This window comes from Diabrotica undecimpunctata, chromosome 4 (assembly GCF_040954645.1).
Source record: "Diabrotica undecimpunctata isolate CICGRU chromosome 4, icDiaUnde3, whole genome shotgun sequence".
NCBI classification, from domain to species: domain Eukaryota; kingdom Metazoa; phylum Arthropoda; class Insecta; order Coleoptera; family Chrysomelidae; genus Diabrotica; species Diabrotica undecimpunctata.
Window position 1 is genome coordinate 145,864,867 of NC_092806.1, and position 26,186 is coordinate 145,891,052.

Consider the following 26,186-nt stretch of genomic DNA (forward strand, 5'->3'; position numbering starts at 1 on the left):
TTTTACTGATAAAATTTATTTAATCATACAATTTACCTTTACAAATACAAATAATACATCTATGTATTTAACCAAAATGGCATTTTAGGTACAAACCACTCAGTCATCCTCAAGTAAGTCTCCTTCTGGATAGTCACTATTAGTATTACTAGTAGGTAAGCTTTAAGTTTTGATAAAAATCATGGCAAAATGTAGGAACATATGACAGTAATGCCAATAGATCGTTATACTTCTGTTCTGATATAAGTATTGGACTTTGTGAGACCAGTTGCAAATCTTGGCAATGTAAGGTGTCGCTTTCGAAACCTAACAAGGTCAATCTCCTGGTTTTCGTCATGAAAATTACTTTTTAAAAACAGAGTTCCAATGCTGTTTTATTTAACTTGCAGTTAAACACAGTTTGACAGAAGAACTTGTTGTTAGTTAATGTCTCTTTTCTATTAATCAAAGGCGGATTTTAAGATGTTTTGACATCATACAAAGACCTTAAATTTTTAAAATCTTCTAGTTCCATATTATGTACGGTATATTTCATTGAGGTTTGTCTGACTAACTGCTGCCAGTCCCAGGGCGTGTAAATAGAAATGTTAAGTTTTTTCTCTTTCGCTCTATCAGCGCATGGACAGTGTTCGCCTCCATGTGGGTATTACTCTTTAGTAGAAACTTCTGGATGATAATTTTTACTTTTTAAACAAGTATTAATGCTAACATTTTTATTCTGGCCGTAACATTTGTAAGACCATAGTATGATTTCTTCTATGTTACTATCAGGAATGACGGTATCTGCCCATTTTAGTAATGCAGATCTTATTTCATTTCCACTACGAATAGTTTATCAGAACTTTTGGCTATATCAGACTGATCTTCGTTATCAAAACTCAAGGCATCTCTAATAATATGCTTTTCATTTAAAACATCATTGCTTGGTGTATTATTTGATTCTGAAATTAAACAAGGCGTATAATATTGGTTGTAAAAGATATAATAATATTGCTAGTCTAAGGTTGGTATCAAATCACTACATTACCCTTTTGAGGTTATGCTTTTTAATTATTTAAAAATAATGAGCAGAAAGGTAGCTTACCTGTAAATGCAGTAGAAGAATTCGCAGAACTTTTTAGTAGGTACTTCAAGAATCTTTCTTCTACGAGAATTATGGTTCATTGTTCTTATTATTAGCAACAAACCACTGGAAACACACCATAAATGGCAAAAGTATTATTAGATCACTAACAGTCTACCTCTCATCATAGAGATATGCGCGGCGGTAATTCACATGCTTAGAGGGACAAAACATTAAGTTCACATGGTGTTTTATCCTTCTAAGTAAAAATGGCCTTAGTGTTCTTTTAAGGTCACTTTCTTTACCAACAAATGGTTTAGGACCTAGTGCTCTATTCCTTTAAATAAAGTTATAAAAGTTAATTATTAGTCTGTAAAAGTGTCAAAATTGAAAAAATGGACATAGTGTTGTATCCCTCCAAGGTACAGATATAAAAACCTGTGGTTTGACAATTTTAAGTGAATATGGTGTTAAATTGTTTGGAACTGTAATAAAAATCTTCTCAGAATTGTTTTTATATGTATTTAGATACCCAGGAACAAAACACCACTTATTTGGCTTCATTATCGGTGATTAAATACCCTAAGAACTGGTCACACTTCGTAAATACGTATACAAAACAAGTTGTCCATACGACTGCTGACGTCACACACCGTAGCCTCGCTGCGAGGAGCCGTTTTTCTAGCCTCCATCAGAATTGAAATTTAGAATCGATTTATCTTAAGAAATATATATTTTTAAACAATTTTATGTTTGCTATGTTTTTATATATGTTATAACCTATTGAATTTAACAATATTTAAAAATTAGTGAACATCCCTATTTTACTCTAGATTAAAGATTTCACGGGGTAAAAATTTACACCTTCTCGTGTCAAAAATTCTGTTCTAAAATGGATAATAAGCCTTTTTAGAATACTAGCGTATAATTTTAGCTTTGAATCCTGAAATCAATCACTTGTATTAAACTTGTATTAATCGCTTATAATTAATTTGTTACAAGCAAATTATTTGCAGCTGGATGAATGCAAATATTCTGATTGTTATTAAGGTAATAAATAAAAACTTTCAAACTGAAAGTCGACATCATGATGACATTTTAGTTATGGATATCGTGCTTATGAAATTACCATAACAGTTTTGCATTAATAATACAGAAAACTTGCATCAATTATTATATTATTGAACTATAAAATAAGTTTAAATAAGTCATAAAAGAATCTCTAAAGATATGGTTATAAATATCAAATATTGCCCGTTTCATATCCATTCAGGTTTCTTGCCACTTGTTCTTCAAATAACCAGTTTCGCAACCAACTATTATACTAGGTTTCACTTTTGTCTCTGTCGTTTAGTCATAATTTATAACATAATAATATTGTTACGGCTTAGTAAATTGTATGCTAATTTTAAATGTATAATCAATATGCTCCCAACAATTGTAAAGGCTGGTCGTTACCCAATATAACTTTTACTGGTCGGCAGGTAATACACCTAATTTAACATTAAAAATTCTTCACACAGCATGAATACACATTACTTTCCAAAAATAGAATGTGCTGATATGCTATGAAATTAAAAATGATGATTGCGACTACCTTTGTTTAGTATCTCCGTTAATAAGTGTTGAAGAAATTAATTTATAAAGTTCTAATTGTGTTGTTAAATCAGTTTGTCGTTTACAGCAAATAGAGAGTGTACCATAATTTATTTTTTTCACATTTTTTTAAATGAATATTTACAATCTACTTATAAACAGTACATTGAGTAATTAGTAAATGTGATGACAATATTGACTTGATTTGGATACCGTCCAGCGACAGTTCTCCATTTTCACCTATGTAAGCAGGTCTTCTGAACAAGTCCTCTTCAGTCTTCGTTCCTCCATTGGTGGCTGATATAATTCACTAATAATTTGGCTGTGTTGCGCTGAAATAAGAATTTTGCCCTGGTTTGCAAAATTTTTGTGTTTGAAGACTTGCTACAGCCCCAGAGTTCTACTCCGTAAATCCATATTGGTTTTAGTATGACTTTGTAAAGCAGTATTTTGTTCTCCAATGATCTCTCTTTGTCAACCATTTTCCATCTACTCCTGAATGTAGGTCTCTCCCAATTGCTTCCATCTTTCTCTATCTTGCGCCAATCTAATCCACTGTTTGCTTTTCACTGCTCTTATGACATCTACCCATCTTTTTTGAGGTCTTTCCATGCTTCCTGTCGTCCTTGGTCTCCATTCTAGAATTCTCCGTGTTCACCTATTGTCATTATATCGGGCTACGTGACCTGACCAGCGCCATTTAATTTTTGTAATTTCTTCCACAATATCAGTAATCTTCGTTCTACATCTTATCTCGGTGTTTCTAATCTTGTCTCTCAGTGATATTCCAAGCATGATTCGTTCCATTGCTCTTTGCGTTGCTTCTAATTTTTTAGCAGATTTTTTGGTAAGGGCTACTTGTGTTATACACCTTTTTCTTTAAGTTTACAGGAATAGAGGTGTTTTTCAAGATATATGCTAGTTTGCCGAAAGCGTCCCACGCCAGTTGTGTTCTTCTTTTAATTTCAGTATCTTGATTTGGTTTTCCTAGTTTGATGACATGACCTAGATATACATAATGTTCAACATTTTCTATGGTATGATTTTGTATTGTCATATTTGTCTGGTCTCGGCTCAGTATTTTTGTTTTATTGTAGTCCATTTTTAAGCCTACCGCTCCTCAAAACTGCATTTAATTGTTGTAACATATCATTTAGTTCTTGGATATTATCGGTTATTAAAACTATGTCATCTGCGAATCTCAAGTAGTTTAAGTATGATCCGTCGACGTTGATACCCTTGTTGTTCCATTCTAGTTTCTCAAAAATGTCTTCTAGAGCAAGGTTAAATAGTTTGGGAGAGATGGTGTCTCCTTGTCTTACTCCCCGTTATAGTCTTATGGGATTAGTTTTTGTGCTTTCGTCCAGATTTATCTGCATGCTGGCATTTTCATATATGTTTTTATGTTAGTGTATCTTGAATCTATACGTGCATTTTCTAGAGATTCAAGCACGGCCCATAATTCGTAGCCTATGTCTCCAATGATAGTTGTGACTTACTGCCAAGTAACCAATTTATTTGTTTTAATTTTATATTGAGCTGAGTTTTTTGGCGGTAATGTGTTGCTTCTAGGTGAGCTCTCGGTGAAAATGCAACTTAAGTACATCTTTAGTATATGTTTTTGTATCATGGGGACTACCGGATTTTACGCAATTATATGCTTTCAAGCAATATGATTTGGAGTGCCTATAGGCCCTTCATCTGGTGCACTGTATTGTACTGTTCCTTTGACTTGGAGCCTCTACCTTCATTTTTGAGTTTAATAGAAATTCTATTTTGTATAATTGTTTAATATTTGTGTTGGGTTCAAGATCGGGAATGATTATTGGAAGAGATTCTTTTGCTAGTCTATGTTTAACATTGGTTATGTTTTCGACATAGCTTACTAGTTTCCGATATTTTTCTGAACTTAAGGAGTTTATTTTTACTACACTATCTGGGAGTGTGTTTGTATAATAAGAGTTAGCGGGGTGATCCCTGGCAGTAAGTTAAACATTGCCATATAGTAGGTCACTCCAAAGACATAGATTGAAGGAGGCCTTTGATCTTTTAATTGAGTAGTTTATATTTGGTTATCAGTGTTGTTGTAACAGTTTGGTTTCTATTGGTCTCTTGTTCTTGTAGTTCTTGGAATCTGCTGTTTGTTGTGGTTTGTGTATTTTGTTTGGTAGCTCTATTTATTCTTACTTAGTTACTTTTTGTCACGAGGAAGTTTCATGTTGATTTGTATGACTTTCCATTTCTTTTTCGCTCGATGACTGCTCTGGAGAGTAATTTGGGTTTTCGACTCTATGCCGAGGGTGTTGTATTTGACTTGAATGAGTGTATAAGTGTGCTATATTTGTATTAACTAGCTAATGAAGGTGAATGTGGCTAAAGGTTGAATTGATTAGCAGAACTGTTAGGGAAGGGTTTTAATTGGTTTTGATGGTACTGTGACATATCTACCGATATTGTGTTTGGCTGTTGTAGAATTATGTATGATGTTTGCATTTCTGGCATTGGATATTATTGTTGGTCAATTGTTGAGTCTGCTGGTTGAGATTTAATCCGGGTCCATTCCCGGTCGGGAACATTTTTGGTGTGGGGAATTAAATTTAATGATGATTAAATTTTTATCCTTTTGTGTAGTTGGTTCTCTTCATGAGAACATTAATATCGACTGTCAACTGTTTTATTTATTTTGTTTTTAATCAGCTGTAAATTTATTTTTATATAGCGATTTGAAGAAATACTGTTAAATTAAGACTTGCAAACACTTACCCAGAGGGTAGATATTGCACTTTCATTTCTGGCGCATTTTTACAAATTATGAAACTGTTGATTTGTAAGTTAATACCTGTTGTTAACCAGCCGAGGGTTCAACTGCCTCCCATAATTAATTAAATAAATAAACATGATAAGGCTAAGGATATTACATATGTGAGGACTGCATTGTGAGAATGGCTAAAAGGTTAAAATAAGCTCATCTTCTGTATAATAGAGAAGCTTCCCTAAATATTATAAAAACTATCGAAAACATCTACCAAAACAACAAAATGGAAGTCAGAGTAGATGAACAACTTACAAAACCTATAGAAATAGGCAGCAGAATAAGACAAAGGGATTAATTGAGCCCCATGCTCTTCAATTTGATCATGGATGAAATCATCAAAAGCGTTAACAAAGGAAGAGGATACAGAATGGGAAACAAAGAAATCAAAATACTCTGTTAAGCAGACGACGCAATATTGATAGCCCAAGATGAAGATAGTCTGCGAAGACTGGTCCACGATTTTAACATAAGAGCAAAAGAATTTAATATGATAATCTCATCTCAGAAAACTAAAACAATAGTAGTCAGCAAAGAACCAACCAGATGTAAAATAGAAATTGATGGCATCATTATTGAACAAGTAATGAAAATAAAATACAGAGAAAAGTCTCCACCAACAATAGCCGAGATTAGAGCAGCAGTAGACAAATTAAAAAACAATAAAGCACCGGGATCGGATCAAATAGCATCGGAGTTACAGAAGGAAGGAGGAGACGCACTACAAAAAAGCAATACATAACAAAGATATGGTCGAATAAACAGCTACCAGCGGAGTGGAATAGCGGTATTATTGTACCATTACATAAAAAAGGAAATCAGTTAGAATGTGGAAAATACCGTGGAATCACGCTGCTGAATGCAGCATACAAAATAATGTCCAACGTCATTTATAAAAGACTTAGACCACACGCTGAAAAAATAATTGGCAAATACCAAAGTGGCTTCTGTAGACAGAAATCAACAATAGACCAGATATTTGTTCTGCGACAGATCCTCGAAAAATCAAGTGAATATAACATCGACACACATCATCTCTTTATAGACTTTGAAAGCGCATATGACAATATAAACCGAGAATTCTTAATAAAAGCAATGAAAGAATTTAATATACCAACACAACTAATAGAATTGATAAAAGAATCTCTAAAAGTAGAAAGTAGAATCCGGATACAAAATGAATTAACGGAAACAATAGATGTGAAAAAGGGACCACGCCAGGGAGACACTCTAACATGCATCTTGTTCAACATCGTACTCGAAAAAATACTGAGGGAAACAACAGTCAATACACGAGGAACAATCATTAATAAAAGCGTGCAAATACTAGCATTTGCAGATGATGTTGACATAATCGTAAGATCAAGAAGAGAAATGATAGAGGCATACAACCAAATAGAACGAGCTGCACATAATAGTGGTCTTAAAATCAATCAGACCAAAACAAAATATATGCAGGTAAGTAAAAACGCAGAAATAAGGCAGCCACAAAATATAACAATAGGAGAATACAGCATAGAGGGGGTAAAAAACTTTATATACTGGGAATCCTTAGTCACGTCTGATAATAACGTTACGGAGGAAGTGAAGAGGCTAATATTTATTTCAAATAAATGTTACCATGGCTTAATTAGGCAACTAAGATCAGATAACGTCGCAAGAAAAACAAAATGCCAAATATATAAAACCCTAATAAGACCGGTACTCACACACGGCTCAGAAACCTGGACACTCACTAAAAGAGAGGAAACGTTGTTAGCCACCTTCGAAAGAAAAATCTTGCGACACATATATAAGGGCACAAAAGAAAACGGAATATGACGAAGAAGATACAACTCTGAAAAGGGTTGTCGAGCGAGTGATGCTGATGATGATGATGATGAATTAAAATAAAATACCTGGGAATTACACTGTCTAGCTAAACAGACCCTAATAACTCTATATGGCGAAACAGACACATCAACAGTGAGATGAAATCAAGAATTTATAAAGACATTGTAAGACCAATAATGACATATGCCTCAGAAACAAGACCCGACACAGCCACAACACAAAGATTACTGCAAACTGCAGAGATGAGATCTCTGAAACGAATTACAGGAAATACGCTGAGATCGAAAGTAGAGTGAAGACATTAGAAGAAAATGTAACGTGCAATGTATAAATAAATGGACACAAAATAGAAAAAAAGAATGGAATAACCACATAAACAGAATGGAGGAGTCACCAATCGGCAGAAGAAGTATCGGACGACAGCGCAAAAGATGGAGTGAAAATCTTCCATAGAGGTATTAATCCGCCAATGAACAAACACAATTACTTATAAAGAGGAAGAAGAAGAAGAAGAAGAAGATTTGTTTTTGCCGTTGATTTCATTTGTACCGGCCTGAGAATAAGGGGCAAATTTTAGACTCCAAAACTAATGGCACAATAAATAGCAGTTTAATATAATTGTGGGTTTCGCCATTACTGTATACATGTTTTACTATCTCTAAATTATTTTGAATATAAATACTGTTAAATATTTAGAGCAGCACTAGATAAAATAAATCTAATTATATTGGTAGCCAAACTTCGACAAAAGACGACACGATAAAGAGAAAAAAAGTTTTACCTTGCAGCCTTAGTGATCTACCTGCCGCACAACCGCGTCAATATTCGTCGTCTTAAATTTAATCGAACCGGTTACCGAAACTGATCACAATGACTGCAGAAATTGACAATACCGTCGCCAATGGACCTTAACTTCATGTTTCATTAATCTTCATGGCCATCTGCAAAAAGTTCTGTAATTGAAATCTGAACAGAATAGTGAATTAGCATTCACCTTAATTATTTTTATTCGCGGCGAAAACAATACTGTGTATAACACATCGATTTTTAATCAACTGTGTAATAAACCACGTAATCTGGTAATCTTGAGATTGTACCACAAGATAATCGAAACCGTTTCTTTTTTTGTTTCGTAATATGTGCGAAAGCTTGGAGTTTTAACGCACCCAATTTTGTTTGTTACTGTTTTTATTATTAAATAAAAATGAAACCAAGGTTTTTTTATTTAGAAAAATATGTCGCATCAACTATATGTTATTACCGACTATAATATGTTATACTTTGTGATATATATGTATAGATTTAAGATAGTCAGATTTTCTATCGGACCCATATCACCTAGCATATCGGATACATTGTTGGGTAGGTCATAATGAGACAGTTCTTGGCGTTCTATTAAGATGTGTTACACAGTTCGCAACGGGAAGAATCACTGTTTGTAAAGAGGTATGAATGTGTTACTCTTAAGTCATCATCATCACGTAGCGCTACAACCCTGGGTGGGTCTTGGCTGACTGTACAACTTTTTCCAATTTGTTCGGTTTTCCATCAACCTAGGATCAAATCGAATGTTCATTTTTTTGAGACCTGCTTTGACATTATCTCTCCATCGCATTCTGGGACGTCCGAGTTGTCTTTTGCCTGTGGGAATCTCCTCTCATATCAGTTTTACAAGTTTCTCGTTATGCAGTCTGTGCACGTGGCATGTCCATCTTAGTCGCTGTGATTTAATTTCTTGGACAATATCGGCGTCATTATAGAGTGCTTTTAATACGATATTGGTTCTGATCTTATACTGGTTGGTGGTGATGTCATGGTGAGGTCCGAAAATTTTTCTAAGCATTTTTCGTTCAAAGCGTCTGAGCTTTTTTCGTTTGCTTTGGTCATGGCCTCCGTTTCGCATCCGTATATTATTACAGGTCTGACGATGGATTTATAGATTTTGATCTTTGAACTTCTTGTAAGATTTTTTGATTTTACGAGCTTATCCAGTGCGAATAGACAGCGGTTTGCAGATTGGATTCTGTCTTTTATTTCTTCAGTAACATCGTTGTCAGCTGTGATAACGGCCAACAGATACTTAAAACGTTGTACTCTTTCCAATTTGAAGGTGTTGACCGTCACATTTTGTCCTATTCTGTCTCTTCGTGTCATTCTATTTATACACATATATTTCATCTTCTCTTCATTAATCTTCAACCCTACTTCACTTGTTGTTTCTTCCACCTTGTTGAAGATGTCTTTCGTCGATGTGATGGAGTCTCCAACGAGATCTATGTCATCTGCATGCGAGTAATAGCTTGGGCCTTGAACCGATAGCAGTTCTGTTTTCATTTCGGCCGACCTCACTGTTGATTTCAAAGCGGCCAGACAGTTTATTATTTACACGTACTTTAAATATTCCACCCTTCATACAGACTTTGGTCATCCAAATGAGTTTCTTTGGTATTGAGAACTCCGCCATGGCATTCCATACTTGGCTTCTTTCTACGCTATCATATGCCTGTCGAAAGTCTATGAAAAGATTGTGTATGGGTCTGTTATACTCCCATCCCTTTTCTAGAAGTTGGTTGTCTCAGCGTGAATAGTTGATCTATTGTTGATCTGTTTGCCCTAAAACCGACTTGATATTCGCCTAGGACATTTTCAGCATAAGGGATTAGTCTACTAAGAATGATATTTGAGAAGATTTTATATGCCGTGTTTAGGAGTGAAATTCCTCTATAATTCGCGCATTTTATTTTATCCCCTTTTTTGTGGATGGGCACTATTATGTTTTCCTTCCATCGTGCTGGTATTCTTTCTTCTAACCATATGTGCGTTATTAGCTGGTGGATTTGGCGATGTAGTGCGTCTCCCCCATATTTCAGAAGTTCTGCTGGTATCTCGTCCTTACCCGGCGCTTTGTGGTTTTTCAGCTTATTTAAGGCCTTTGGGGTTTCTTCAAAGGAAGGATTTTTGACGAGCATGTCCGCTGTGATGTAGATCTCTTCTTTGTGCTGTTCTTCCTGTATGATGTTTAGAAGATCCCTAAAATACTCTTTCCATTCTTCAGTTACTTCTTTACCGTCGATTATCATACGGCCTTGATTGTCTCTCAGTGTATGGATGGAATTGGTTCTATGTCCTCTTTTCTCAGAGGAAATTGCTTTATAGAATTCTGTGGAGCCTGGTTTGGGCCGGTCTCTCTCCATAGCTTCATATTTTTGTTGTTCATAGTTTCTTTTCTTTGTGCGTATTATTATTCTTGTTTCTTTTCGGCAGCCGTCATATTCCTATTTACTTTGGTTTGTTTGCAGTTGTATCCAAGTCTTCCTTACTGTTTGTCTTTTTTCCAGCTATTTCCGATAATCCTCGTCATACCATGTTTTTGCCCTCTTCTGCCTATCCTGCCAAAGATTTTGTCCGCTGTCTTGGTTATTATTTCGGCAGTCGTTTCCCATAGCTGCTCTATATCATTGTATTCTCTTTCAGAGTTCAAGGTTTGTTCAAGTTGTTCTCTATAGTTTTGTTACTCTTAAGTGTTTTAGTTCTTGGGCACCAAGCTGTTATGTCGTTTTTGTAGATCGAAATTTGGAATAAGATTGAACCTATTCGTGTTTCCATAAGCACAGCACTTTCAACTTTAGCCACTATTTCAAGTCACATGATGAGTATTCACTTACTTTTTGACTATCCTTACTCGGTGTTGTACTTTGCGCAGTTTTATCTGCTGCTTCATTACTTTCGATGCCGATATGTGATGAGATTCATACAAATTTTATTAGCTTATTTGTTTCCTGGGCAATTAGAAGTTCGGATTTGATTTTCTTTTCTATGGGGTATTTAGGATACATAAGTTGTAAGGCCGCGATAGAACTAAGATAATCTTTAAGAATAAGAGCCCGTGCAATGTTAGAGGTATTTAAATATTTACGGCATAAAGTTCTGCTGTAAAGATGGAGAAGTTTAAACATAATATTAGATGTTGGGGAAACTATAACTCAGTCTACACCATCATTAGATTTAGATGCGTCTGTGAAGACAGTAATACAATTTTTATGTCCTTCTAAGAAGTTTTTTAAGGAGCTTTTAATTAAGTAATGGTAATATTTCGTTTATCGAATTAAGTAAGAAGAGACTACTCAGAGTACTCTGGTGCTTTTACTATCCAGAGAGAAAGATGATTAAGGTTTGTTGAGAGAACGTTTGGGAAACTAATGGCTACAGAATTAAGTGCTATCCTCACCCGCTGGCAATAAGGTTCTGCTGTGCGGGTTTATTATTAATTATAAAGATATTGATACTTTTGTGTAAATGTATTTCGAGATAGGGGTTGGTTTTTATTTGCTGCGATGGATATGACATTAATAAGTGTGAGGAGTATACGTCTATGTTGTAAAGATCGCTCTTCGCATTCGCTGTATTAACTTTTTATTATAGGTTAGTTATCAAAGGTAATTCTAAAGGCATTGTTTTGTATGTTGTTAAGTGGTTTTAACATTGCTTTGGTTGCGGATCAGTAGGCAATTGAACCGTAGTCGATTTTTGGTCTAATAAGAGCTTTATAAAGCATAATCAATGTGAAATAATCTCAACACCAATCGAGACTTGGGAGTTTTTAATATATTACGTTTGTTACTACAAGTTCTTCTTCTTCTTCTTCGTCTAGCCATTCACGTCCACATATGAACATAAGTCTCTTCAAGTCTTCCTTTCTAGTTAGAGTGGAGTAAATAATGTGTTCTTTCCAGGTAAGTTCTTGATCGAATCACATAGGCCATAAATGGGGTGTAGTTGCTAATGTTTTCATATAAAAAAATTTTCCAGTGATTTTTGACACTGAGAATTCGAAACCAGTGTTTAAGGACCATATTTCTAATCGTTTAGCATGTTGACTGCTATGAGTACCAAATGTGGTACACTGTTAACTTGCCAATTATGCTACAGCTCTTCTAAAGCGTGTTGACCCATGAGGGCACAACAATTTTTATTTATTATTTTAATGTTGGCTTTTGTAAGAACTTTTGGGGGTTAATTAAGATATTTTTAAGTATTTTACATTATTTTTAACCTGAGTACCTATGTTGGCACCCTTGGTCACACGAAGGGCTTTTTCCTCGGTCGTTCCTAACGTTGGCGATCATTCTGGCTATGATGACTTTGTTGGTTGCTATACGGAAGAGCTCTTTTGAGCTCTTTCTATACCATGCTCTCAGGTTAGCAAGCCAGGATATTCTTCGTTCTGGCGCCATTTTTCCTTTAATTTTACCTTGCAAAATTCATTGAAGTAGTAACATTTAAAGAGCCTTATTTTTGTTTCTAGGGTGAGGCCATGGCTCTTGAACACAAATCTCATTATCAAGAATGCACTTTTTGTCTTTTCGATTCGACATTTAATCTCTTGGGTATTGTCCCACAACTCATTGATTATAGTTCCCAAGGAGTTGTATTGTGAGACACGTTCAATTCTCATTTGGTTTACATACGGATTTACTCCAGTTATGTTTATGTGTGGCAGAGTATAATACAGGGAAATTCTTGTTAGATATATCGATTAAATAAATTCTTATCATTTATTTTCAAGTAGGTCATTGAAATGGCACCGAAAAGTTTCCTTTGACATTTTACTAAATGTTGCCGTTGTAAAAAATGTCATAAAAATAACAGAATTTAGAGAGGCAATTATCGAAGATATGCTTACTAAACGTGATTGTGTAATGCCTGCTACTATGGTACATAATTTAAAAAAATGTCCAAGAAGAAATCGCTGCAATCAATGTTATAATGATAATGCTACCAGGCATGGAAGAAAAACAGCACAAAAGAAGACTTCCCGTGTGGGGACAAAGTGTTCTGCTTGCGCAAAATATTTGTGTTCTGAGTCCTTTTTTAAGGCGCACACTGTCAAATTACAATAAATTTTCTTATGAGTATTTATGACGACTGTTTTTTAAATTGTTTATGTCGACTTTTTTTGTGCCATTTGTTAGCTTTACGCTACTATATAAACAAATATTTAAAAGCGTTATGACACTTTAATAAAAGACCTTCCTAAAAAAAGTATAACCCCCTCTAGCCAAGGGCTAAAATCATAGAACGATTTTCTGACGGCAAAACGTTAATTTCTCCATATAAAATATACAAGCCGAACGACTCCTGAGGTTCAACATATGTAGTTTTGTAAGGTATACCGAGTACCACAGTTGGTACTCGGAAACTTCCTCAATGTTTGAATTTATCTTCTGGACTCTTATATTATGGAGTTACCTGGAAATAACTCTTTGGTAATGCAGGGAAAGGCTAGCAGTCAACCAGTTAAGGAATGTCTACAGAATTGAGGACATATATGTGATGTTTGTTCCTTTGATAAGGACTACTAGATCGTCGGCATATAAGCGAGCTTATAGTGGATTGGGTTCATCTTTTATTATTTCATTAATGGCAACTAAAAATAATGTGGAACTAATTACAGACCCCTCAACATGAATATTGGAAAAACAGTTATTTACAGTCCGCAGTACATTTTAAGCCTAGATCCACAGCAGCCTAGAATTTATTATTTTTTCCAACAGTTTTCCCGTAGCACAGATGAGAGAAATCGGTCTGTAAGACTCTGGATCGAGACGCACTTTTTTAGGTTTTAAAATAAGTAATAGTATGGATTAGGTCCAGAGTATTGGAAACTGCTGATTTTGCCAAACAAGCTTAACTAATTTGAGAAGATAAATTTTTGAAGAAGAAGAAAGGTGTTTTAGGAATATGATCGGAATATCGTGTGGGCCAGCACTGAAGTTTTTTAAGTGATCCAGAGAGAAGTTAGACTCTTGGTAAGTAATTGGGCTTGAAATAGGATTTTCTTTAGGTTCCAGTAGGGACAAGATAGTTTTAACAAGAAGCATCATAGTCATTTTGTACTTTATCCGTGAATTTCGTAGACAGCAGCTAGAGTATCCGTAATTTCTTGTAAAGAAGTTATAAGGTTGCCGTTAACCTTCAGGCTTGTAACTAAAGCCGCGTTTACACGATGACAATTGCCGAGACAATTGTCAGAAAACAACTGACTGGCATGAAATTATTGTGTTCGTCTAAACACTTCAGGCCAATTGCCTTGCCAACTGCCCTCACAATTGGCCCAAAATTCAGTTGTCTCCGGGAGTGGACTGAGGACAATGAGCTGCGCCCAGTGAGCTCCCCCCCCCACTCGAAATCTCAATTGTCGCGACAATTGGCGCCGTGTGAATGGTGTAGGCCAGTAGTGCTGTCTTGTTTTTTACCAGTTCCCTCACCGGACACAACAGATGACGAGCAGTCGGCCATGTTTTAGCTATTTACTGCCATGACAATAGTTGGCCCAGTATAAACATCTTCTCGTTCAACTGGACTGGCCTCCGACAATCCGCAACCACGTGATGACAATTGTCCAATGACAATTGTCTCGCCAATTGTCATTGTGTAAACGCGGCTTAAGGGTAAAGAATTTCTACCAGAAATACGTCTGCCAAAGTTTTTGCCAAACTTCTGTCATCGGAGTGGAGTAGTTTATATTAGTAACATATTTTGACCATAAAAGATTTTTAAATGTTTTTACTATTAGTTGGGCTTTCATTTTATCTTCTTGAAAACTATTTTATTTTCGGGTGTTTTGTATTTTTTATATGTATTTAATGCTACTTTGCTGTTAGTCTTTATTTCACCAGACGAGTGGGGTACGATTTTTGATTTTCTTTGTTTTATATATAATAACGGATTTATTACGGCTGTCGCCGCTTCTCCGCCTCCAATTTCCATCTTTTTCTGTCATATGCAGTTGCCTCTTCTAAGTCTCTTGCCGCCATTGCTTCATCAAGATAGTTGCGCCAACTTCTCCGTGGTCGTCCTCTCTTTCTTCTTTCAGGAGGGATCCATTCCAGTACTCTTCTCTTTCTGTACTCTGGCATTCTTTTAACATGTCCGAACCAGATTAATTGATTTCTTTCTATGTCATCATTGATATTTCTCTCCATTTTCATTTCGTTTCTTATTTGTTCGTTTCCAACTCTCTCCAGTTTCGATCTACCGCAGCTTCGTCTCAGTCTTGCCGCCATTGCTTCATCAATATCGTTGCGCCAACTTCTCCGTGGTCGTCCTCTCTTTCTTCTTTCAGAAGGGATCCATTCCAGTACTCTTCTAGGCCATCTGTACTCTGGCATTCTTTTAACATGTCCGAACCAGATTAATTGTTTTCTTTCTATGTCATCATTGATATTTCTCTCCATTTTCATTTCGTTTCTTATTTGTTCATTTCTAACTCTCTCCAGTTTCGATCTACCGCAGCTTCGTCTCAGATAATCCATTTCTGTCGTCATAAGTTTATTTCTATTAGCTTTGGTGACGTCCCATACTTCCGAACCGTAAAGTGTAATACTTTGGACTATACTACCGTAAATGTGTTTTTTGGTTTCTCGTCGAATTGTTTTTTGCCAGAGAAGAGAGTTTAAGGCACGGGTTGCTGCTCTGCCCATGTTTATTCTTTCCCTGATTTCATCTGCGCTATTTCCCTTCTTGTTGAAAATGACCCCCAAATATTTGCAGGATTGCACGCCTTTGATTTTGTCGTCTTCCAAGACTAGGTCACATATTTCATCTGTTCCCACTGAGATATATTCACATTTTGTCATATTCATGTTTAGACCTGCCACCTCATATTCTTCTTGCAGTTTTCTTACCATATAGCTAAGATCGTAGCTGTCTTCGGCAATTACTACCTGGTCTTTCGCAAAGTTTCTTTGTTTTGCCGATGTATATTTCTGCACTTTTCAGAATGATATGGTTAAAGTTCTCTAGCGATTTGTTAATACTTTCTGTAATGGTGTAGTTTAATAGAGCAACTTCAATGTGATCTGAGAAGCTTTCCCAGTCTGCTGACTCGATTTCCCATGGCATATTTATTGTTAGAATGGGAAGCAAGTAAAAGATTATTAATTTTAATGGAATATAGTGGTCGTTACCATAAGGGTACGGTGGAACTTCCCAACAAAAATGAGTAGTTAGTAGGGATGACATAAAGTGAGATCTATTACTGATGATTCCCCGAGACAATATTAAACCTAGTTGGAAGACCGTTATTTAAAGAATTTAAGTGAAGATCTGTTATAAAAAACCAAGGTTAAAATTCATTTTACCGTTATCTGTCATAATAAATAATAGTAATTTTTTATTAAATGGCACATTTGAATGCGCCATTTAATAAAAATTTTTTGTAATTTTAATTTTTTATACACTTCTTCAAGAAATTAACGCACCACTTCAATAAATCAATTTTATTTGTAAACTGACAAAGAATAAAAAATAAAACTTCACCAGGTTTATTCTACAATTTATTAGTAATTATAAAAATTTTTCTAATCATCAGAAAATGTTGAAGTACAGGAGAAAAAAAAAATAATACGGAAAATTATAAAAAAAATAATGATAAGAACAGTAAACTAAAATATGAAAAAGTCTTAATAACGAGTGCTTTCACCTCTACTCCGTATAACAGCCCCACATCGTTGGCCCATACTTAAAATTAATTGCCGTATTTCATTTTGGTCTAGTTCTCTCCAAATCGTGGATCAGCCTCTCCCACTTCCTGTAAGTTGTTTGGTTGGATCGGTGTCGCTCCTAATTGCCTACCAAGGACATCCCAAAGATTTTCAATCGGATTTAAATCCGGACTATGTGCTGGTCATTCCATAGTGTTAATTTCTACCTCTTCTAGATAATTTCTGACGATCTGTGCAGCGTGAGGTCTGGCATTATCTTGTAATAGTAAGAAATTTTCACCGATATAAGGAGCGAATGGTACTACATGCTGCTCCAGGATCTCCAATATGTACTTTTCAGCTGTAACAGTTCCATTTTATATGACCACTAGGTCCGTACGTGCGGTCAAAGAAATACCACCCCACACCATAACGGATCAAACACCAAAAAATGTGGTGTGTGAGAAGTTACACTGATCATATCGTTCGTTGAGTTGTCGCAACATACGAACACGTCTGTCGTTATTATACAAACAAAATCGGAATTCATCAGTAAATAGCACTCGTTCCCAGTGAGCCTCCAACCAATGAATGTGTTCTCTGGCAAAATGTAGTCTTCCCCTTCGATGCTCTGCAGTTAATAGAGGACCTCGGGCGGCAATCCTAGGTGTTAAGTTGTATTCCTTAAGTCGCTGGCGAACAGTTTCAGTACTAATTTGTATAGCATGCAAGTCTCGAAGCTGAATGTGTTGTGTTACAAAGCGTTGTCGCAAGAGCAGAAATTCTTAGAAATCGATCTTGAATAGGGGTAGTTACCCGATTTCGTCCTTTCCCTGGTCTGCGAGTATGATCACCTGTTTCGAGGAATATTTCTAACACCCGTGAGACTGATGTGTGGGAGACATTAAACCGATGACCAATTCTTCGGTAACTCCAACCTTCTTCCTACAGTATCACTGCTTGGGCACATTCATCTCGAGTTAAATTACGTGATTGACGCTCCATAATAAACGCAATTAACAATAATCAACAATTAAACAGTAGCCAAATAAAATTCGTGAACACATGGAAATTAGTATATTTTATAGAATTAGTACATTTTTTGCTTGTTTTTTTTTAGTTGCAAAAAAATATAGCGATAAAACACAGTCAATAAATATAGAGTGTACGAATAGGATATACAAGGGGCTTGCAAAATATAACATTACAATGGAAATTGTTATTAACGCTAATAAAATATTTTAATATTTCAAAGTGGTGCGTTAATTTCTTGGAGAAGTGTATTAAGCCTTATCGTATGACGTATGCGTCATATCTTTTAAAAATGATGATTAGAGATATAATTAAATGAATAAAGGTACATTTTTTATCATTATTAATGCTTTCGCTCAGTTGATTTGCAAGATTCTTGTATCGGATGAGTAAATTATTTAATATTTATTTATTCATCTATCTTTCGTTCATCTATGAATTAGAATATATTTAAATATAAATCATTTAATAACTTTACTACAATGATTAGAGAAAGAGACAGTTAAATAACATATATTTTGTTACAGGTACGTTTCGATGGTGCACTTTTAAATGTGTCTTTAGGTAAGATCAACTTTTCAAATAACTATAAAAACACATTTTAATAAGGGATGATGGACAAATTTACTTTATAAAAGACAGCGTATTATACATTAAAAATGGAGAAATGCCGTGGTTTCTGCCTGAAAGTTTATGGTCCGTGCAAACTGACATATTCCATCCTGTTGGAGCTCATCAGGTAGTCATCATCATCATTATCCTCATTATCATCATCATCCAGCCTTCATTTATCACGTCCACTGCTGGACATAGGTTTTTCTTAAACTCCTCCATTGTTTACGATTTTGTGCTCTTTGTTGCCAAAAAACTGCTTTTTTGCAAATATCTTCGTAAGTTATTCATCAATTTTAATTTAAAAACGGAAAAATAAAGATATTCTTGATATAAAAAAATTGTATAAATATTGTTTATGTAAAATATAAGGGAAAAACCTTATAGACAAAAAATCAAATTTATAGACCATAAATCATTGTTTAAAAAAAACGCAAGGTAAAAATACGAGTACTTTTTCATCTATTCGTCATCTAGTAACCCCCACCTATGTCTTAAAAGCTTCAGATATCCGTGAAATCGATGATTTTTACATAACCAGACTGGGCTACTACGCACTTTGCACTTCTTGTTTCATTTTTAAACACACGTTTTCCTATGAGATGGATAGGTAGCCTAGGAATAATAGAGTGGCCCCAATATCTCCAAATCTTAAACCACTTGATTTTTCTATGATATTATTTAAAATCAAAAGTTTACTTTGATCGACCACAAAATTTACAAGATTTGAAAAATAAAATTAGATTAGAAATTTGTAACATAACCCCAGATATGATCCACAATGTTTAAGAAGATTCTCGTCGTCTAGTTGGTTTAATTACTGCCAAGACGCAGGAGGGTGGCAATTTTAACATTTAATTGAAGCTAAAACCAATTTTTATTTGTCAAATGAACATTTTTTTGTTACCAGACCAGTCAATCGTGAAAGATATTCGACTCGATGATTTTTTGATGGAATGAAATAAAATAATTTTTTCCTGAAACCCATACAAAATCCTATACAGAAAAGAAAAATATCTACATTGCTGAATAGAGTATTAAAAACCCTTTTAAACGCTGTATCAGACGTTACCTCTTTCTATTTAAAATTTTTTTCAGGGGTAACTACTACCCCTAGTGAGTTTAAGATACTGTACCGTTTTTAAATAAAACGAGCGGTTTTTAATTTATATAAATATATTTATTTATAAGTTTACAGCACGAAAATATCTTATCAACTCCCCTTAGCTAATATCGGAGCTAATTATATATAAAATGTACTAGAATATTCTGGAGTAGTCCACAATTAATTCGTTTGTTTGACGGGTCAATCTCTCTCGCGCTCGATATATGTCTGGAAGCTTCTCGTCGTCTCTCGAAATGCAACCGTTATATGGGCTACGTCGGATGCATGTTCGTAACATTGCTCCCTTCTTATCCATGGGTATTCGTATCCATGGTAACCAGGATATATTTATTTCCATTATTCGTCTCTGGAAGTGGACCTGCAATGTCGATTGCTACTCTTTCCATAAGACTACCAACATTGTACTGTTTCATAGGTTCCCCTTTTTTTTACCAACTGGACCATTACTGGTTGCACACAGTTCACATTTTCGGTTCGGCACCATCTTCATTTCGGTAATACATTTGAATGTCATTAGGAACGTGTATTGTCATTTATAAAAATTGACCTGTTTCAGTATTTTCCATTTGTTTTATAACATTGTATAAAATAAATTTATCCGTTACTTTAGGACCTCACTGTATATTTGTTAAAGAAATTTTTCTGCGAAAGTTAACCTTTAAATTTGAGTTAGTATTAAAATTTCCTTATTTTACAGTTTTACCTAAATTGTTTTTACCTTCTAACTCTGATCTTGCCCACTTAGTTTGTCTAAATATAAGGTTTTAATGGATCCCTAGACAAGAAGTGAGTGACCACGTTTGTATGCTACCTAAGTATTATGTTATATTTAATTTTTAATTTTTGTTGCAGTAATTTTTCTGTTTCTTTTAATATTTATAAAGTTGTTGGGACTGGTTAAGTAGCTAATTTGCATGCCAAAAAAAAAAGAAAAAGAAAACAAACACGCAGGGTAGATTTATTATTAAAAAAGCTCTTGTAAGTTTTTACAGATTATTACACATATTATTTTAAAATTAATTTGAATTCTCAACACTGAACAACTACACGAAACTGGAGTTCCGATTTTAAAGCTCGGCTACCGCTATTTTCTATATTTGTTCAATCGAATAGTAAATTGCACTTGAATTTAAACGAGATATATGTAAATATATGGCTCCACCATTAATATACGATCGTTTAATTTGCGACATACTCGTTTCGCTATAAAATTAATTAATGGATGCATTAAATGTGCTCGTAGCATTTGTGTATTTAATCTTTTATAAAACATAGTCTATTCACAGCTGCTAATTATACCAGATAATACTGTGTCATCCATTCTATGAAAATGAATAAACAGTTAGTTACATTCAAGATTTTTTTGTTAATAATGCTTTCCTATACAACCCATTTTCAATAGAACAAAGAAAGTTTTTTATAATTTTAAACATCTTTTTTATTGATTTTATTCAAATTGCTGGTTTTTTTGCCAAGGGCATTAAGCACTCAAACAGCCAAATAGAAGGAGATTAGGAAATCATTATGGCTCACACGGGATACCATACGAGGACACCAATTACTCAACCAGAAGCCAAAATGAATGTTAGAGACTGTGATGCTTATCATCGTCTAACTTACCCAATATTATTCGTAAAATTAAAATGTTATTCATTTGCTTACCATATTTCCTCTTATAATTGTACAAAATATAATGAATATGACATAATATATTCGGTGTTCGGAATTCTGTATTACTTAATATCTTTAGTTAATCATTTATTCAAAAGCAAGCTACTGTAGCTCGAATATACGGATCAATAAGCAGCGAATATTCTTGTCAAATTGCTACAAGCGTGACCATCCTGACGTGAACTTCGAAGCCTATTTAAACCGACTACGTTTTCAAGACGAGTAATTTTCCACTGAAGAACTCATTTAAGTTGTGAAATTATAATATTCTCCCAGATAAGGCTTATGACATCATTCTTTTTGTAATTACAGAGTTAAGTGCTAAAGCAGAGGCGTGCAGGTGAGATTTGCGTTTATAAATTTCTGTTATTTCTACATTCATCATCAGGACCTATTTCTACAAGCAGTTGTAGAGCGAAAAAATTAATCACACTATAGATGTAACTAAATTATTAATAAAAAATACTACAGAATCCAGTATAGTACAACAAAAATATGGTTTTCGAAAAGGCAGATCTACTAATGATCAATCAGGGCAATCAAAAGTGTGTATAGAAATATAACCCCACTATAAATCTTAGTATCTATTCATTGATTTAATCTTTAGTTCCAAATATATATTGGGTTACAAACTATTAGTGCCTCGAATGTATATAACAATATTAATCACAATGAAGTTTGGACATGCCTGTTTCCCTTAGCATTTAGCAACCATTATAGTGTTTGATTCAAAGATTCTTTGAGTGCTTAAAATACATTCAACTTGTAGTAATCTACAAGAATTACTCGACTCGTTTAACATACGCAAGGAGACTAGATAAATCACCGCAGACACTGAAATAAACTAATTGAAGTCAGTAGGCAGATAGCAGCAGACAACAAAATAAAATTAGAAACATGGTAAGAAAATGTAGAAGACATAAGGTATGTGCAGGTAATATGGCCACCTTAAGAACTTTTGTCCGTATTTGTGGCCAAATATAATTTTTTTTAAAAGTAACTGTTATTACATTTACATGGGTTATCTAAATATATATTTATTGTATAATTTTTCAAAAATTGATAAAAATATGATATTTATGACTTAATTAAAAAAATACTGCTATTGGCCATATTACCAACATGGTGTCGCTAATATGGCCACTCTACAGAAAGTAAATTTTTATATCTAATTATGAAGCTTAACACAAAATAGAATAAAATATTTTCAGATTTTTTAACAGTTTTATTACATGTTAAGCAAATACAGTAGAGAAACTTAATATTGTCTTATTTTTCACAATCAGGGCATAAGAACGTATCAATTTTGTCTTTAGCTGTGAGACCCATGCACTCTTCGTGGATATAAGTACTACATACGCTACACAGTCTCATATCTACCATCCTGTCTTCCTTGCATAATTTGCAGAACCAAGATTCTTGTTTTTTTGTTCCCTTTTTCTTAGCAGGCAAGGTCTTAAATTTGTTTTTTGGATTGGATAATTTTCGTAGCATTGACGAGACTCTTTTACCATCTGTAGTATGCGTATTGGCTTCAATATTTTCTGAATCACTTTTTCCAATACATCTACCGAATAAATCTTTAGTAACAACTTGGGCTCGACTGTTGATAGCTGGTTTTCTAGGGTTTTTGTCATCGTTCTTTATTGCTGCATTTTCAGGTGTTTCGAGCATAATAGTGAATGAAGTATTTTGGATGTTTGAGAAATCACTGTGATCGTCTTCTGAATCAATAACTTCATCACTGCTAGAATCATGCAAACTAAAGGATAAGTCAGAGTTGCTACTATCAGTGTCTAGAAATGGTTTTTCCGGGCGATTCTTCGGTTGAAAATCCGAAGTAGAGGGACGACAAGAGTTACTACTATCAGTGACCAGACATACTTCTTTTGAGTTATTTTTCGGTTGTAATCCCAAAGTAGAATGACAACGGTAATATTTTTGTTGAATGCCTGAAGTTGATGGCATGGATAAATCATCTGCTTTATTACAAGCGTTAGTTTCTGATAATGTGACATTCTCTTTATCTTCCTGATGTTGGTATTACTAGGTGTTGATGGTGTACTAGTGTAGGATGGTGTTGATAGTACTAGGGGCAAACGCTATCTCTGGGATAGCTTCTGGGTTGAATGGATAAATTCCCGTTGAAGAAAACCCCGATTTTATATTAGATGGTGTCATTGTTTTGTCCCAAACTGTAGAAAAAATTGCCCCAAATCTCTGTTTGGTAATAACACGATCGCTATGAATAGAATAATATTTCATAACTTCATCATCCCAGTAATATTCAAAGGCTCTAAATACAGCTTTGTCCATTGGTTGGAGCTCGTGAGTAGTATTATTAGGTAAACAGTATAGAGTAATTTCGTATCTTTCGGCAGTTTCTACAATAGTGTGATCCAAATGGCATCTTGCACCATCAGATATGATAATACATGGACCAGCAACCTTAAATTTTGAAAAGTGTTGAAGCCAAACTGAAAACGTTTCAATATTCATGCTACCTTTTGCAGTCATTTGAACAACAGCACCTGGAGGTAGTGAGTCAACCCATTCTGGCTTACTACGTTTACCCTTAAAAAGTACCATTGGAGGGATTGCTGTACCGAGAGCATTACCACAAGAAACGATGGTAACACTTTCTCCATGTTCGTTTGCAACAACATGTACTCTTCTAGCCCCTTTTTGCGATAAAACTTTCTGCTGGTGGTGAAGTGTTAACCTGCAACCTTTCTCGTCTACATTATATATCCGTTCGGGCTTATCAAGTATGTCCATTTCTCTTAAAATACCTTCCAGCTTAGTAAAATGATCTTTTACAATAAATTTATTAAGCTTTTGTGCCCTAGCCGGATTTAAGTTTTGTGCTTTCCTAGGTCTAATTTGAGGATTGCGCTTCATAAAACCACGTAGCCAATAACGACCAGCTATTCCTTTGCTTTCTTAAAAAGGATTTGGGATATTATTGAGTTCTGTAAACCGATATACACACTTACAAAGTACCCTTGCAGTAAGTGGATATCCAATTTGCGAAAGACGGATAATACGTTGAACTAATTCTGCTTCTTGGGCATTTGTAAGTAGTCTTTCGCCCTAGACAAGACTCTACTTGTTTTTCCTCTTCTAAATATCGTTGAAGTGTCCACCTTGGGATGTGATATGTACGACTAGCTGTGTTAACTGCGGTCCCATTTTCCACCGCTCTTAAAGCTGCTGACAAATTTTCTTCCGTCCAGTTGCCTCGTAGGCCCCTGCGCTGATACTGGGGCATTTTTTATTTCTGTAATAAAAGAAATATTATCAATACAGCAAACAAAATATGCATTGTAGAGTAATATGGCCACGTAAGATAAATATGGCCATGGCCATATAACCCTACTTTTCACCTGGCCATATTACTCAACACTGTATTTTGATATTTTGTCTAAGAAAAAATGTATTAAATCAAAATTTATACAATAAAATAAGAACATGTACATGATTTTGAAGGTATACGAAACATGTAAGTACAATTAATATATTAAAAACTTACCTATTAGATTCAGTTAAGATTTTTTTTAAAATTACGAAATTAATAACCAGCTTCTGCAATGACGAGTTTTCACAACAATGGTGTATGGTTCTGACGTATAGAGAATGTGGCAACATCTGTTTAAACATAAAAATAGTAAGAAATTTGTTGGATGGCCATATTACTGTACATGCCAAATTAACTACACCTACCTTATTTCAAGATTTGAAAAACTGAGAAAGACAATATCAGAAGAACCAGAGAGCAGACCAATGACAATAAATGAAGAGGTACTATATGTGCTAAAGAATATGATAAACGGAAAGGCACAGGGTTTGGACAAGATGTCTGTTGAACTATTAAAGTTTTTAAACAAAGACAATATATATGTGGTGACTAAACTTTTTAATATGGTCTAATAATTGGCTGACTTCGACTTACTTATCCTCGCTCACTTTTTTCTTGATTTCCTGACAGTGACCTCGGTAAGACAGAGTTCTATCTAGACGTATGCTAGAGGCATTTTGACTCGTTGTGTTCCAGTAGTGCTTTTTTAGTTTCAGTAAGTCTTTTAGAACATGTCTCAGTTTTTCTTTGACTTCATTGAAGGTTCTGCCCTGAGCTGCCAAAGCTGTATCATCAGCGTAAATAAATTCTCTTCTCTGTTGGTTTATGGGTTGGTCGTTGGTGTATATGTTATATACAATCGGCACTTGGACACTTTTCTGTGGTAAATCATTTTTGTGTCTCTCCATCGACTGTTCTTGGACTGGATTTTACGTAGAACCATCTATTCTGAAGAAGGAATTTCACCAACCTGGTGAGTCAGAAATCCATTATACTTTCATATAGTTTGGCCAGCAGGCGTTGAAAATTAACTGCGTTATGTAGCAGCTAGATCTATGATGCCTTTTATTTCTTTCCGTTCAGAACCATCTTCAATGTGTTAAGTGAGGTTAAGGGTTTGGCTGCAGCAGAATCCTGCTTGTTCTGGAATAATTTTAGTCCCCACAAATTCAGCGACTCGGTTTAGTATCATTCTTTTGATTGTCTTGAAGAGGTGTCATAAAAGAGAGGTAGGTCTAAAACTCCTTGTATTTGCCGAAAATTTGCCTGCTTTGAAAAGAAGCAGAGGGTTGTTAATTTCCTTGTAATAAAAATTTATTTTCCGAATATTATTTGATTAATTTTTCACTGCATACAAGATAAAAGAAACCAAAAAGAATGAAATAACACTTATAATGGGAGATTTCAACGCGAAAGTAGGACGAGGCAAAACAGGAAAGGTTGTGGGAAATTTCGGACTTGGTGAAAGAAACGAAAGAGGAGATCGTCTAGTTCAATTTTGCCAAGAACACAACCTAGTACTTACTAACACTCTCTTTAAGCTCCCGCACCGTAGACTCTATACCTGGAAATCACCGGCAGACTCACCTGGTAAAATA

General features: G+C 34.8%; 2 protein-coding genes across 2 annotated transcripts in view; one reads left to right on the forward strand and one right to left on the reverse strand.

Moving 5' to 3' along the window:
* brat (tripartite motif-containing protein brain tumor) overlaps positions 1-26,186 on the forward strand; it is a 523,432-nt gene that overhangs the window by 37,725 nt on the left and 459,521 nt on the right. The gene's annotated exons all lie outside the window — the stretch shown is intronic.
* LOC140438994 (uncharacterized) lies at positions 23,295-24,501 on the reverse strand. Its single transcript, XM_072528627.1, has 2 exons — positions 24,234-24,501; positions 23,295-24,172 (listed from the first exon to the last, which is right to left on the reverse strand). Exons 1-2 carry the CDS (start codon positions 24,499-24,501, stop codon positions 23,295-23,297), a joined length of 1,146 nt encoding a protein of 381 aa, XP_072384728.1.